The sequence below is a fragment of the Sceloporus occidentalis genome, unplaced genomic scaffold (genome assembly GCF_023333645.1).
Source record: "Sceloporus occidentalis isolate IW3139 unplaced genomic scaffold, rSceOcc1.0.p SCAF_10, whole genome shotgun sequence".
NCBI classification, from domain to species: domain Eukaryota; kingdom Metazoa; phylum Chordata; class Lepidosauria; order Squamata; family Phrynosomatidae; genus Sceloporus; species Sceloporus occidentalis.
The window spans coordinates 20541424-20555827 of NW_028316990.1; the positions used below are offsets into that span (position 1 = coordinate 20541424).

The 14404-nt window shown below is 46.4% G+C and overlaps 1 protein-coding gene across 2 annotated transcripts in view; it reads left to right on the forward strand.

The window, feature by feature from the left end:
• The window catches only part of WDR59 (WD repeat domain 59), a 29540-nt gene extending 16218 nt beyond the window's left edge, over positions 1-13322 (forward strand). Inside the window, exons 18-26 of one of the 2 annotated variants that reach the window (XM_089476834.1) lie at positions 154-307; positions 5835-5968; positions 6401-6482; positions 7016-7128; positions 8080-8218; positions 8327-8399; positions 9081-9204; positions 9702-9844; positions 10390-11786. In XM_089476834.1, the coding sequence (XP_089332960.1) occupies positions 154-307; positions 5835-5968; positions 6401-6482; positions 7016-7128; positions 8080-8218; positions 8327-8399; positions 9081-9204; positions 9702-9844; positions 10390-10625 (1198 nt within the window). In that variant the 3' untranslated portion in view covers positions 10626-11786. Of the gene's footprint in view, positions 1-153; positions 308-5834; positions 5969-6400; positions 6483-7015; positions 7129-8079; positions 8219-8326; positions 8400-9080; positions 9205-9701; positions 9845-10389; positions 11787-13146 lie in introns of those variants that run through there. The other variant, XM_089476836.1, reaches the window with a different exon arrangement.
• The last annotated feature ends 1082 nt before the right edge of the window (positions 13323-14404 follow it).

A 14404-nucleotide genomic window follows, 5' to 3' on the forward strand; every position in this document is an offset into this window, starting at 1 on the left:
CTGAGGTTCACCTACCTGAGATCTTGGAGATTATTATTAGACTAATGGCCTGACTCAATAGAAAGCAAATTCCCAAGATGTTCAAATATTCTTGGCTCTAACCTCAGTGTGCAGTGTGTACAAATGACTTTCTGGACTGTTTCCTGCCTTCAGATCCTTGTCGGCACTCTCAGCCTACCATAGTGGCCTCATCACTCCCATGAAGATCCGGACAGAGACCCCTGGCAACTTGCGCTTGTACGGTGGGAGTCCCACACGTAGCGAGAAGGAACAGGTTTCCATCAGCTCCTTTTACTACAAGGAAAGGGTAAGTGTTTGGTTAGTGGAATTTCTCAGGATTGTCTTGCAGACATGAGAAAGAACTGCACAAACTGAAGTATCTTTAGGGCTATCTCATTATTATTATTATTATTATTATTATTCATTTATATAGCGCTGTAGATTTGCACAGCGCTGTACATAAAAACAACAAATATAAAAGAGTAAACCTGCCTATGGCATACAATCTCTCATTGACTTGAGAGGACAGATGAGCTCTTCTGCAAAAGCCACAGGGCAAAATTGCTACATTCCCTTAACATACAGCCTAGACAGAAAGCAGGCATCTGAATATTGAATCCTGGCTAAGGGTGCGAGGTTTTGTGACAAATGATTGGGTATGTTTCTGAAACACACTGGGAGCTCTCCAGTAAAATGGTTGGGTGGCAGGAAACCAACCTTCCTTGTGAGGACACAGAAGCTAATGGTACCACTAGGAAGGGGTCTTGTAGCTTTCGGAACTAGAGGGTCTGCAGCTGTCTGTCATCTTAAAATGGAAGTTTCTGACCCAGCTGGAAAATTCCTTTGCTTCAAAATGGATCCCAGTGCAACCCAGGGAGCTGGCCATACATGCCATAGAGTTTATGCTAATTTGGACACCAAATTTCACTCAGCCAACAGGGACCATAACATAATTTTTTGGCACCAGCCTTTGGTCAAACTTAGGGACTATTTTGATGCATCGAAAGTTACCATAGGTGGATACGTTCCCTGGGGGTGGCAGCCACAACAGTAGGCAACATTCAAAAGAGGACCAGGAGCACACATTCATGAGCAGGCAATTTATGTAAAGAAGCTCTCTCAGCCTCTGTTATACTGTTACAGGACAGACAGAGGCCATCTCTCAGAGTGTTCCTTACAGTAGCAGTGCTGACCAACTTTGCTGATATGACAGAAGATGAGGCAGCTGTTTGTTTCTCAAAATCTGTCCATCAGAGGTTTGGGATTTCAACTCCCATAATTCCTGAGCATTGGCCATACTGAATAGGACATCTGGGAGGTGAAATCTCAACAACCGCAAGAGTAGAATTTGAGAATCACAGCTGCAAAAATATAGAGCGAGGTTCTTCCCCCCTCGTAGTTTAAAAATAAACCTCCTTGGAAAAAAGCAGAATGGAAGCGCTGGCGTTGGATCCTGGCCGCACTTTGCCCACCCTTACTTAACAGCAACAGTCTGGTCTTGTGACTTATAACCAAGCTGGGGGAGATCTCTTAACACAGCAAAGGAAGCAAAGCGTTCCTGCTGCTTCTTGTCTGTCATCAGTGAGCACAGCCAGGAGGGCTGACTTCCTTTCCCAGGCTCCTCTGTGTCCCCAGGGCCTCATGTTCCTCTGAACCCAAGGGCTCTGACTTCAAAGTCCTGCCAGTAGCACTTATTTGTGCTTGACAGATTCCCCTTCGAGTAGCAAGGACTGGAGGGTGGTATGAGGAAGCTCAGACCCTGGGGAAACAGTTTGTTATCCGGGGCTAGTGGCTTCTTTTAGGATCACAAGTTCAACTCCAGACAGATGAGCCAGGTTGGACTTGGTTAATCGACTCCTTCTGTGCTATGCCCTCCCCATCTTTGCCTTGTTGAATGTGACCAATGACATCCCTACCCCCCTTGTGACTGCCATGGAAAAGGGTGCGTTTCCCCTTGGGAGCGAGGGTTCTGGGCTGCCCTCTTTGCTCTCCTGCGACTCGGAGCCCCTTGGACCCTCAGCTCAGAGTTTCTCAGCTGTTGTGTTCTTTTCTCCCTCTTATTTTTTTGGCGGCTCTCCTTCTTCCCTCCTCCTCCTCCTCCTCCTCCTCTTCTTCTTCCTGGGCATAAAAACACTCCTGTGCAGATGTCTCCTTGCTCTGCCAGACGGCGTTGGTCCATACAAGCGATTAACGACTTCCCGGTACTGTGTCCTGCGTTACCATTGCCCTTGACTAACTTTGTCCATTGCCTGCAGGCCCAAGAATAACCTGCCACTTGCCTGGCTTTGTGGAACCTGGATTATAGCTGGAAATGAGGGAGGAATGGGGGTCAACGAAGGTAATACCTGTGCACGTCTGGCCTTTCTCAGTAGGTTAGATCTGGCAGAATCCAGAGGGCCTTGAGTCTCTCTTAAGGCAGAGGTCTGGGAGCCTCATACTGTATACCTCTTACCAAACTATAAAGGGCCAACCATACCCCCTACCCCACCCCACTCCAATTTACTTCACCATATTTTTGCTTCACTTCGGAACTCTTTTGGGCCCGGGAGAGGCCTTCTTCCAGAACAAAAGGTGACTCAAAGTCACTTCTGGTTTTGACAGACATCCTCCCAAACCTCAAATTGCCCAGACAGGTATGTTTGAGCCGTTTCTAAAGAAATTAATTTTTTCAAAACTAGCCTGGGGTTTCTTGGACGCCGTCAAAACAGTTTTGGGATCCACTTTTGACCTGCAGCCCAATCTTACTTCAATCCCTGCTTTAATCTTTGGTAATGATGGAAGAAGAACAGGCTCTTTCTCTGTCTTTTCTGTGCTCCAAATTTGCTCCACTTTTATCCCCTCTGAATGCTGCTTTCTTGTTGATAAAGGACATAGCCCCACATTTGACTTCTGCCCTTGAGGTCCTCTCAAATAAAGAGTAATGTTACTCACAGTGCCTTTGTAAGAAAAACTAGATTTTCAAAGTAGGAAGAAAACTAGAGAGACATGCCGTACCCGTAATATGGGGTTGGATTGTATTATTTCAGGGCTAAAAGTATTCTTGCAAATTTAGAGTGAGGATGGAGTTCAAGGGAGCCTATGGTGGACCATGTGTGTGCATGCTAAGCACTTTCACTCCTTCACTTTCATTTGTCTTTGTTGGCTCCTATGGCAATGCCAAGCCTGGGCCTGGGCCCCATCCTCCATTTTGCATGGCAATAATGGTGGTTTGGCTAATAGAATGGATATGTGAAGGTCTTTCTCCCAACTTCATGCTATGCAGTCATCATCACCATTAGAATGAGTCCAAGACATTTTGCCAGCTAAGGTAGAGCAGTGCCCTCCACTTATCCATATGAAGGTCTATATAGTATATGAAATGTCTATGGTAGCTGTGACGGTACCTTTTGCAATTACCTCTTCCTGAGGGTAAAAATGTAGTAATAGGAAAGTAAACAGGACTGTAAACAATAGTTTATGAGCCAGCATGGTATAGCAGTTATAGCACTTTCGTTCTAGTTTAACTTATGTGGCTGCATGCTAAGGAATCCTAGAATTTGTACAGTCGGTCTTACTATCTGTGGGCTTGCCATTCACAGATTTGAGCATCCGCAGATGGCCTCACCCCATTCAACCCAATGGTATGTGCACACTGCCGTACCAGTGTGGTCATGTGCATGATGTGCCGCCATTGGGAAATTAATAATTGGGAAATTAATACAAATAGAACATGATGGAGGTGTTGTACCATTTGTAGCACAACCTTCCAGCAGGAAGCATCCAGGGCTCCATTACTTTTCATCTATGGCTGAAGGACGTCGGTGCGCAGGTTGCCAGAATGGTCTTTGGGACCTCCTTCTCTTAAGCCCTGCTGATCAAGAAATGACCTCAGTGGTTGCTACAAAGCCACCAGTGGCTTATTCTTGGGCAGGCTCCGTGTCTTTATTTTTGGGGTGTTATGGCTGTCCCTTCCCATGAGTGTGTGTGTGTGTTAGTGCAGGCATAGGCTGGCTGTGTGCTTGTGGAGTGCCATTCCTGCTTCCACACCTCATTCCACGGTGTCTCTGATGCTTAGAAGAAGAGAAAAGTACTTGGTTTGTCCATTAGCTTTGTGACTGTTTGCCTGTCTCTCGCATATCTGGATGCGCATCCAACCTTTGTTATAGTTTGGGGAAACACTGGACCCCTTTGGCTGAGCATTCTATGTCTGTTGTTGTATTGTTGTGTGGCAACCATAAGGTGAACCTATCATGGAATTTTCCTGACAAGATTTGTTCAGAGACAGATATGCCATGGCAAGTTAAACCCCTCAGTAACTTCCTACTAGGTTACTGAGCCATATGGGGTAAATTAGTGAGTGGGGGCAGCTAGATAGTCTTCATGTGGCTTCTCTCCTACTCAAGAGGAGGAGATGGGGCCAGAGAACCCATTGCAAGAAGTTGTTAGGATGTGGGCAATATGTGCCTCCACCTTTAGAGTGTTATGCTACTTGAATAAGGGTTGGTGGGTTTTTTACACCTGAAGTCACTCTGAAAATGTAATCTGTGCTCAGTCCCTGTAAGATGTTCACCTGTATCATCTTGCAAAGCATCATTGAGACACATAGGCATAGGTACAAAAAAAATCACGAAACCCAGTGAAACCAGTAGCTCTTGTGAACCCAGTGGAAGCCCACTGACCTGTTTGGCTGCTGAGATCTCCTTCAGTATGGCCATCTGGTCTGAATCTGTTCCCTTTCGTGCCTGTGCCTAGAGCAGACCTCTTTTTCCTTGCTCCTTAGCAGATGTAACTTTGGTCCCCAATTCCTAATCTCATCTTGATCTTAAATATATCCTATTTCTTAAACTTTTTACTTTTCTCCATATCTTTAAAAAATGATACTTATCTCCCAGCCTTTCTTTCCTTCCTGTCTTCTTTCCTGCCTAGGGCATGTCCAAAAGCCATGAGGTGCAGGGCATGCTGTTTTTCTAGAGGGCCGCAGGCATGCTATTGTGGCTGCTGCTTTGGTGACCGATAGTGGCAATGTGTCCCTTTTGGGTCACCTTTGGGGATGGGTGAGTTTTTTTGCTGTTTTAGATTGGGATGCACCTTCAACAGTAGCCCCATAAAGGGGTTTCTAACCATTGAACAGTGGCTTGTTTTCAACCAAGCCCCTGCCATTTTGACCAAATTGTTTTGGGAGAGGGTGCCAGGCCTTTGAGGGGCTGCATGGAATCCCCTCAAAGCTCCTTGTAAAGCCTGTGGACCACACAGTTATCCCTTTTCACCATACTGCAAGGCTGACTGCCCCTTGAGTTCTCTAAAAGTTTTCTTTTTGCAAACTTTTCTTTCTGTATGACACAGGTGACAGACATTTCAGAATCTGGTCTGTTGCTAGGAGCATATCTTTTTGTAGAGATTTACCTTATTCCAGGGGAAGCATGTTAGCTCAGTGGCAGGGCAGGTGCTCTGCAGGCAGCAGTTTCCAGGTAAGGAAACAGTAGATGTTTCTCCAAATGGGACTGGGACTCCTACCTTAAATCTTGCAGAGCTGTTGCCAGTCAGAGTAAACACCACTGAGCTAGATGGGCTGATGAGTTGACTTGCTATAAGGCAGTCTCCCCCATTCCTGCTTTAGTTGCCTCTTCTGCTCCCTTTTAGGCTCTGTCCCTGAAACCCAACAGCTCTTCCTTCTCTCTTTGCTGCTGTCCTGACTGCCTTTTATGGAGTTCTGTCTGTGTCTTAGCTGCTCTTTCTATTTGGATGGTTAGTTAGGGCAGAGCTTTGAGGGCCATGGTCTGCTGTCCTTCCTAAGCTTTGCCACCCTGGAAGAAGACACTCTCACAGCCAATAACACCCCTCCTTGTCTACTGTAGAAATCGAGACGATGGAAGAGCAAACGCGAGGGAGCCGATGCCAGCAACCGGCCCATCAAAGCCGCTGGGAAAGTGATTATTCAGGACATATCTTGCCTGCTCCCTGTCCACAAATCACTAGGGGAGTTGTACATGTGAGTACATGAATACAGACATGGTATGCTAGGTGCCCAGTAGAAGCTGTGGAAGGGATTCATTCCGGTGTGGTGGTGGTCTGTCTGTAGGGGCTAAGGACCTCGACTTTCTGTTCTGGCCATTTCACTTGGCAGCTCTTCTTTGTGTGTGAAGTTCATCCTGATCGGAGCAGAAAGGTTATCTTGGCTTGCCTGCATTCCTAAATCTTTCCCCCATTTCTCCTTTGCATTCATCACACAGAATACAAAACACAGTGCATGTGAGATCCCAACATTCAAAGACCAGGAACATGGTGTTTCTATCTTATCTATCCTGGGGGAGAAATAGACAGTTCCTTTTTTGCCCATGGGCTAGTGATTCCACAGAAGGCATGTGGAGAAAGCTCTGACCATATCCCTTGGCCATGAATTGCTCTCCCTGTTCCCTTTCAGACTCAACGTGGCTGACATTCAGGAGACCTGCCAGAAGAACGCAGCTTCAGCGTTGACTGTGGGGCGGAGGGATCTCTTGCAGGTACAGTTCTTAGTCCAAGAGCCCTACTGAGCGATACTGCTTGGAGAACATTTTAGGATGGGGAGTGAGGAGCTTGTGTCTAGGAGGGAATCCCTTCATCCCTTGTATTCCCAGCAAGAGATGTTTTCGCCTGGTTTCTTTCTTGGTACGATGAGCTCTTTGCCTGCCATCACCAACTTTCCTGTTTCATGTCAAATTGTAGTCCTGCCCCAGGAATTGGAACTGGCCCTCACTATATACCACTGTGTGAATTCTGCTTCCCTTCATTCATCTGTCCAGGTTTTTCTGGACTTATTTTGTTGCTGCCACAGAGCTGTGAAGTGTAAATTAGGCCCCAAAGGCTGCTTGACCTACTCTCTATTTTTTTGGCCAAGGCAGAGAAATGGCTGTTCTGGTGCGGCTGAGGGGTTGTGCAACTGTAAAGCTATTTTGAAATCTTTGTCTAAGCTGCAAAAAGTCTGTTTTTGAACTTGTTCAGCTTGAGGTGAACATCTCTGGGGTATTGGCACTGACCTGTACAACTTTCCTTCCAGGTCTGGTCATTGGCCACAGTAGCAACTGACCTCTGCCTCGACCCAAATTCTGATCCAGACTTGGAAACCCCCTGGGCCCAGCATCCGTTTGGTCGCCAGCTTCTGGAGTCTCTGTAAGACCAAATCTGGAATGGGAAAGTGGTGGGCAAAGTAGGTGTGAGGGGCAAGTTGAAACAGCCCTTAGTGCCAAGGGCTCCCTTGTTTCCTTTCTCTGGACTTTTCCTTATCATTGGATTCTTTGTGCTGTGGCTGGTGACCACAGTAATTGCAGTCTAAGGTGTGGTTGGCATTGGGGGAGCTGGAACCATATATACCTGCGTGGAAATAATTATCAGTGGGCCTGAAAGAAACCCTGTTGGTTCAGACTACAGATCTCCCTTATCCAGCATTCCCCTTCCCCCTGTGCAGCATCAGTCCCCTTTGGGAAACCCACAAATGTGGTGCAGCAGCAGTCTCACACTTCTTTCCATCCTCAGAACATAGTATTCAGAGGAAAGCTGCCCTTGGTGGGGTCCCATCAACTCTTCAGGACTTGATAGACCTCCATAAATTGTCTTAATCCCTTTCTAAAGCCATCTGGGGCCACTGGATATTTTATTGTTATAAAGGAATTTTAATTGTTGTATTGGTGGGAGTAACAGTGGTTTTATTTTACATATTTTACAAGGTAGGTTTTATTATTATTATTATTATTATTATTATTATTATTATTATTATTGATATCACCCTATTTTTATAACACCAGATCGCCTAGATTAGAAACTGAAGGGGAATCCTTCCTTTTGTCCCTCTTGCCCAGTAATTTCATTGGCTGTCTCCCAGTCTTATTGGCATTCTGGTGAAATGGTTCTTCTACCACACTTTGGGACATTTTATATATCTGTGTCACAGCAGTGGCAATTGTCAGGGGTTAGAGGACTGCATTGGCTCCCAAGAGAGGGGTGCTGTCCCCCACTGTATTGCAATGACATGGCAATAAGTATTTTATTTTATTTTTGCTTAAAATGCTCAAAAAGCCCAGAGGATTTGGCTTTTCCTCATAGCCATTGTTTTTTCCCTTGCAGGGTGGCACATTACTGCCAGCTCCATGATGTACAGACCCTGGCCATGCTGTGCAGCATCTTTGAAGCCCAAACCAAACCCCAGGGAGCCCTCAGTCCCATGGGACTCTTACCTCAGCGCACCGCTAGCCACAGCCGATATGTACGGGAAGACATTGTTTTTTCCCCTCCACTTCTTCTCTCCCTTCAAATCCTAGTCTTATGTCAATTCCACCTGTGATGGTATGTCCTTTTGTTTCTTCCATGGCAGCCCAGCTTTACCTCTTCAGGCTCCTGTTCCAGTATGTCAGACCCTGGGCTCAGCACAAGCAGCTGGAATATAGGTAGGCAGATGACTGTCTGCATCAAAATACCTGGAGGAAGGAGCTCTTGCATCTTCCCCTGGTCTTAGATACCTTACCTCCCATCTTTGTTTGGATCATATTCTTACATAGTTGACAGAATGGCCATTTATATTTTAGGGTTCTGTATCTGCTTTTTGGCACTGAAACCCACTTTGGTATATACAGGTTGAGTCTCACCCAAAATGCTTGGGATCAGAAGTGTTTTGAAATTTTGGATTTTGGGGGGATTTTGGAATACCTCTATTTAGAAGAGGCTTTCTTGACCAAGTTATACCTGTATCATCATCTCTCAGTTGCACAGTCTGCCGGATATTACTGACTCTCATGATTCAGATTCTGTCTTAAGAATCTAGGAATCCATGAAATATCATTGGATGAAGTGGCTCATTCCAAGCAGTATTCCTTTTTGTAACTTGGATCCTATCTGTGGTGGTTTATGCTGATGTGTTGTTGTTTTTTCAGTCTGTTTGAAAGCAAGCTCTCTCCAAGTTCTACATGACAACCCTTTCAAATATTTAAAGCTGACTATCATATTGCTTCTCAGCCTTCTCTTCTCCAAGTTAAATATGCTCACCTCCTTAAACTGTTCCTCAAAGGCCTTGGTGACTTTTGACCAATTTGGTTGCCCACCACCTGCTAACCATTCTTTGACCTCCTCAGTTAACAAAGAGGCAGACCACACGCCAGCTTGGTGTGAATCGTCTCCTGAAGACTTCCGTTTGGGGAACTTGGCCTACCCTGACCACCGAGATCGGGAAAAGGATCAGCACGACAGGAACAAAAGGTAAGAAAGAGTTTGTTGGATCTTTCAATTCCTCGATTTGGCTTTGATGGAGACTCTGCAGCTACTCAGATTATGTATATATGTACAGTGTATGTTGCCAGTGTGGTGTACTAATTTGAGCTTCAGACTCTGACTCTGGAGCCTAGTGCTCAAATCCCCACTCAGCCATGAAAATCCACTGGGTGACTTTGGGCAAGGCACACACTTTCAGCTGCAGGAAACCAATGATAGATTTAGGGTCACCATAATTCAGAAATGACTTGAAGGAACATACCAACTGAAAAGGCTGTGTCCTATGTTTTTCCTCGCTGGAGCTGTAACAGTGTTGGGACTGAGAGAGCACCGTCTCTCAAGGATATTATGACTTAGTTTATAAATCCCAGTAGAAGGATTGGGAGGAGAATAGAGGAGCCGGGCTGTTATAGGCCAGGACGAATGACACACTCTTTTGGCTTCCACTTCTGGCGAGGTTGGGAACTCTTGTGTTCTTCCTCCAGGCTTCTGGACCCGGCCAATGTCCAGCAGTTTGATGACTTCAAGAAGTGCTATGGAGAGATCCTTTATCGCTGGGGCCTGAGAGAGAAGCGAGCCGAAGTGCTCAAGTTTGTCTCTTGTCCCCCTGACCCTCACAAGGGGATTGGTGAGTTGAAGCCTGGCTCTGGACCCTCCTCTGGAGAAGTCATAACTCTATGGTAGGACACAGGCTTTGCATGTGGAAGGCTGAGGGACCCATGATAGTCGAAGGCTTCCAGCTTCTATATAAGCCAGGGGTGGGCAATTACATGGGGGCAGGAGCAAATTGACCAACCCCTGTGGGCCTACCTCCCCCCTGAGCATACCAAATTACCTTCTTTCCTCTGTGCTTCTCTTCCAAAATGATGACCAGAAGTGATGCTGTGTTGCTTCCTCTTGGTATTTTGAAGGGGAAACAGAGAGGAAATAAGGGGATGTGGAGTTCTGTGATGTTTTGAGGGGGTTGGTTGGTTGGCACACATTTGATGTACATTGGGTTGTTTGCCTGAATGTTGCATCAAGTTTCTTTCTGAAATGGGAAGTTTGGGGGACCAATGCAGGATTGGGGGCAAACCTAGTGTCTGTGCTTTGCCTGCTGCTGGAAGAGGCCCCTCTTGTCATCATCTTGGCTTTAGGGCTCTTATGACAATCTTTCCTCTGCTCTCTCGGCAGAATTTGGTGTCTACTGCAGTTACTGCCGCAGTGAGGTGCGTGGTATCCAATGCGCCATCTGCAAGGGGTTTGCATTCCAGTGCGCCATCTGCCATGTGGCTGTGCGAGGCTCTTCCAACTTCTGCCTGACCTGTGGGCATGGGGGACACACAAGCCACATGATGGAGTGGTTCCGCACCCAGGAAGTGTGTCCCACGGGCTGTGGCTGCCACTGTTTGCTGGAGAGCACCTTCTGACCGTCTGCTCCCAAAACCTCGACTGGACTGGCCATGGACTCAGTAGGGATGACAAGCCAAGAGGCTCTGCCTCTTCCAGGTTGCTGCTCAGATGGGTGACTGTGCTCTTGATGGATTACTGGTGGTCTTCTGGGCTGTTGGGATGGGTGACTGGTAGTCTTAGGAGCCTCTTACAAGCTCCTTGAGGCTTTAGTGCCTCAGGAAAACCTCTCCAGAATTCAAAGAAAGACACTTTTGCGTTCAGAAGGCAATCATTGCAATGTGGACTGAAAGAGGCTTTCGTGAGCAAGTATCCAAGCGTGAGGTGTGAAGCAAATGCTCTTGAAGAATCAGGTAGACACATTGGCACCACAGCTGGGAGCCTGAGGGCTTGGTATTAATATTTTTCCTTCACAAAACTGCCTTTCCTTGGCTTAAAATTTTCTTTGTGTTGCAGAAATGGAAGGATCAAAGCTAACACAGCTTCCCACTAAAACACAGTAGAGCACTTTGTTCTTGTATGCTGGCTTGATTAAATTAATTGCTTTTTCCCCCATGGACAGGGTAGTGCCAGGGTACAAAGTGAGCTATGCCCTAAGTGGTGGGCAGAACTTTCATTTCTCTCTTCAGGGGCCTCCTTTATAAAAAACTCAAAACAGCTGAATTGACAGAGCTTAATGAAGCTGAGTTATTTGGTCCCTTTTTTAAAATGATAGTTGTATCCTTGTGCTTTAGGGTGTGTATGTGTGCACCTTTGCATCTTTCCCAAGGAATGGCAGTAGTTGTGGGATGGGAATCAGCCAGTCTGTCAAACTTAGGAATGGATGCTGCAAGGAAAGATGGGCCTGAGAACTGAAAAAGCACCAATGGTCATTGGGATTAATGATCACAAGACTAATATCTTGTGTTTTTGATGCTGAAATGCATTCTAGTCCTGAGACTTGGCCAAGCGAAGGGAATCTTCTCTTGCCAGGAAAATTTACAAAAACCTTATTTTTGTACAAATGAGAATCTGAGCTCCAGCTCTACTGGATTGGGCTTGGACCTTCAGTACCTGGATCTGGGCTTACTGAGCCCATCCAGAGCATGGAAGCTGCCTCCGTTGTCATTTTTCAAAGCTTTGTAGTTACGAGAGTGTATTTGTGTATATTCTGTAATAAAATGAGAACCTTTTATAAAGCGGCCTCGCTGTCTCACTTTTTGCAGTTTGCAAGTCACGGTCTTTTTGCCAGTAACAGAATGCTTGTATTCGAGATGAAGTCGTCCCTGCCATGTTTAGTGAACCCACTGAATTGCTCCAAAGGTGGACATGTGAGTAGGTCCCCTCGGTACTGATTTCACATAGCAGGCAGTACATAAGTCTGCGTTACATCTTCTGTGCTCCTTCTTAAAACTTTTTAGATTGCCAGGCTCTTCCCAGAAATGTGCTCCAGCATCCTTTTACAGCAGAGGTGTGGAAAGTGCAGATGTGGTCCCTTGAGACCTACTTTTGCAATTCATTAAGCCCCCCTAAAGCTTCCTGAGCTGCCCTTCATTTTGTTGGTTTGTTTATTACTGGACAACTTAGGGACAATTTTTCTGTGTGTTTTCAAGCTGTTCCCCTGCATCCACAAAAGCCTTTTCAGGTGAAAACAGTGACTGGAAATGACATGAGGGTCCCTCCAGTGCCCCACTGACACACTAGCATGGCTTATGGGTGGTCATGGGAGTGCGTCTCTCATCCAGTTGTCGATCATTGTCTACCGTAACACTCCAAGGCCTGGGTTGCCCCTCTCCATTCACAGTAGCCACTTGGGGTTTGCCCTGCTTAGATCCTTTGTTGTGTGCCTTCAAGTATGGCAACCCTATCACAGGTTTTCTTGGCACAATTTGTTCAGAGGTGGTTTGCCTTCTCCTAAGGCTGAGAGTGTGTGAGTAGCCCAGGATCACCCAGTGGGCTTCCATGACTGAGCAAGGATTAGAACCCTGGTCTACCCTTCCTGAACTGGACTGAGATCAGCCAATCATTTATCTATGGAAACCTTTCGGAGAAGGTGGTTGTATTTCGGTGCGGGGGGGGGGGGGGGGAGAGACAACCTGTCTCCCAGCACAAAAAACAACTTATCTCCACACTGTCAAGCTTTTACAACCTTTACAGATTTATTGTGACAGATGCTTTCATTTCACCACACCAGTTTCCCCAGATGCATGAAGTGTTATCCTCAGATAGCAGGCCTATTATCAGAGAGAAATAGTTTTACAGCTTGTCACCTTCCCTCTTCTCAGCATGAAAGTGAACAGGCGCATAGATTCGCTGGGAACGCTTCATGCATCTGATATGCACACTAGCTCACAAAAAATAAACAATGCTATAATAAATCTGTGACAGTCCAGACTTGGGCCTTTCCTGGTCCAGTGAAGCTTAGGTTTCAGACTCTGGAAGAAAATGGTGGTCTTCTGCTTAGTTGGGCCACCTTGAATGTGGTCTCCCTAATATTATTTGAGGGTGAAGTGAAAGAAAGCAGGGAAGAGGGATACTGAGCTGATCTTCTTGGTGGTACAGCTCATCATCCAACGCAAGGTGGGCCAGAATTGCGTCTCGGGTGGAAGCAGGACAGGCAATGCTGGTCCGAAGTTTGTGACTGTTGGGATTCTGTGGAGGAACTGCTGGATCGGCTCCTGGAAGGCAAAGGAAGAGCAAAAGAACCAAGTGAAGCTTGCAAGGTTAGACTCGGTAGTATAAACTAACTCCCTAGGGCTGCATCTGCACTGCAGAAATGATGCGGTTTGTTAGCACTTTAACTGCCATGGAATCCTGGGATTTGTAGTTTTGAGAGCTGTTTAGCCTCTGTTAGCAAGTTCTGGGCACCACTAGAAACAACAAATCCCTGGATTCCACAAGATGGAGCCATGGCATTTAAAGAGGTGTCGAAGTGCGTTAATTCTGCATTGCAGATGCAGCCTAAGTGGTGTGTCCAAATTGTAAAATTGCAGCAGGTTGATAGCATTTTAATTTCCACAAAGGTTTGGACCTTGGATTTAGAACACGTGAAGAGCAGGGTTGGAATCCATGCTCGGCTATGTAAACCCACTGGACAAGGTGACCAGATGTCCTAACCGCAAAGGAGAACAAGCCACTGCAAAATGCAGGACATTCAAGAAAAATGTGGCACTTGACCAAATAAAAGCAAAAACAATAATGTAAATTCATGCTGCCTAGTCATGCTCAAAATGGAGGACATTTTGAAATTCCTCCTGGACAGTAGGTTGAACTGTAGGACATGTCCTGGAGAAGGAGGACATCTGGTCACCCTGCAAGTCACACACTCTCAGCTGAAAAGGATGGCAATGGCAACCCTCCCCTTCTGAACAACCCTTGCCAAGAAAACCCCATGATAGATTCACCACTGTCTTAGGGACGCCATAAGTTGGAAACAACTCGAAGGCACACAACAACAACGAATGATCCTTAGCATCTTTGCTTGATGAAGAAGCCAGTGGAGCTTCACAAGCTTACATGATGTGTTTGGTGCATTTTGTTTGGCCAATTAAAGGCATGGCTATTGTGTGGGTTTGGGATGTTTTGGGGCGTCACTCACCTTTGGGAGCCAGGGAGCTGTTTCCCCTTGGCGTCTCGGAGGTTCAGCTGCCTCAGGACCCGGATCAATTGGGTGATCTGCCGTAAAGTCATCTCCGGAGCCTGGCATGACAACCGCTGGCGCTGGCTGATCAAGCAGGGAGGATTGGCAAAGAGGGAGAAGTAGCTGTTGCGGCCCAGGAGTTGCACTGCTTGCTTGTTCCCATAGCAGGAGGCATACTGG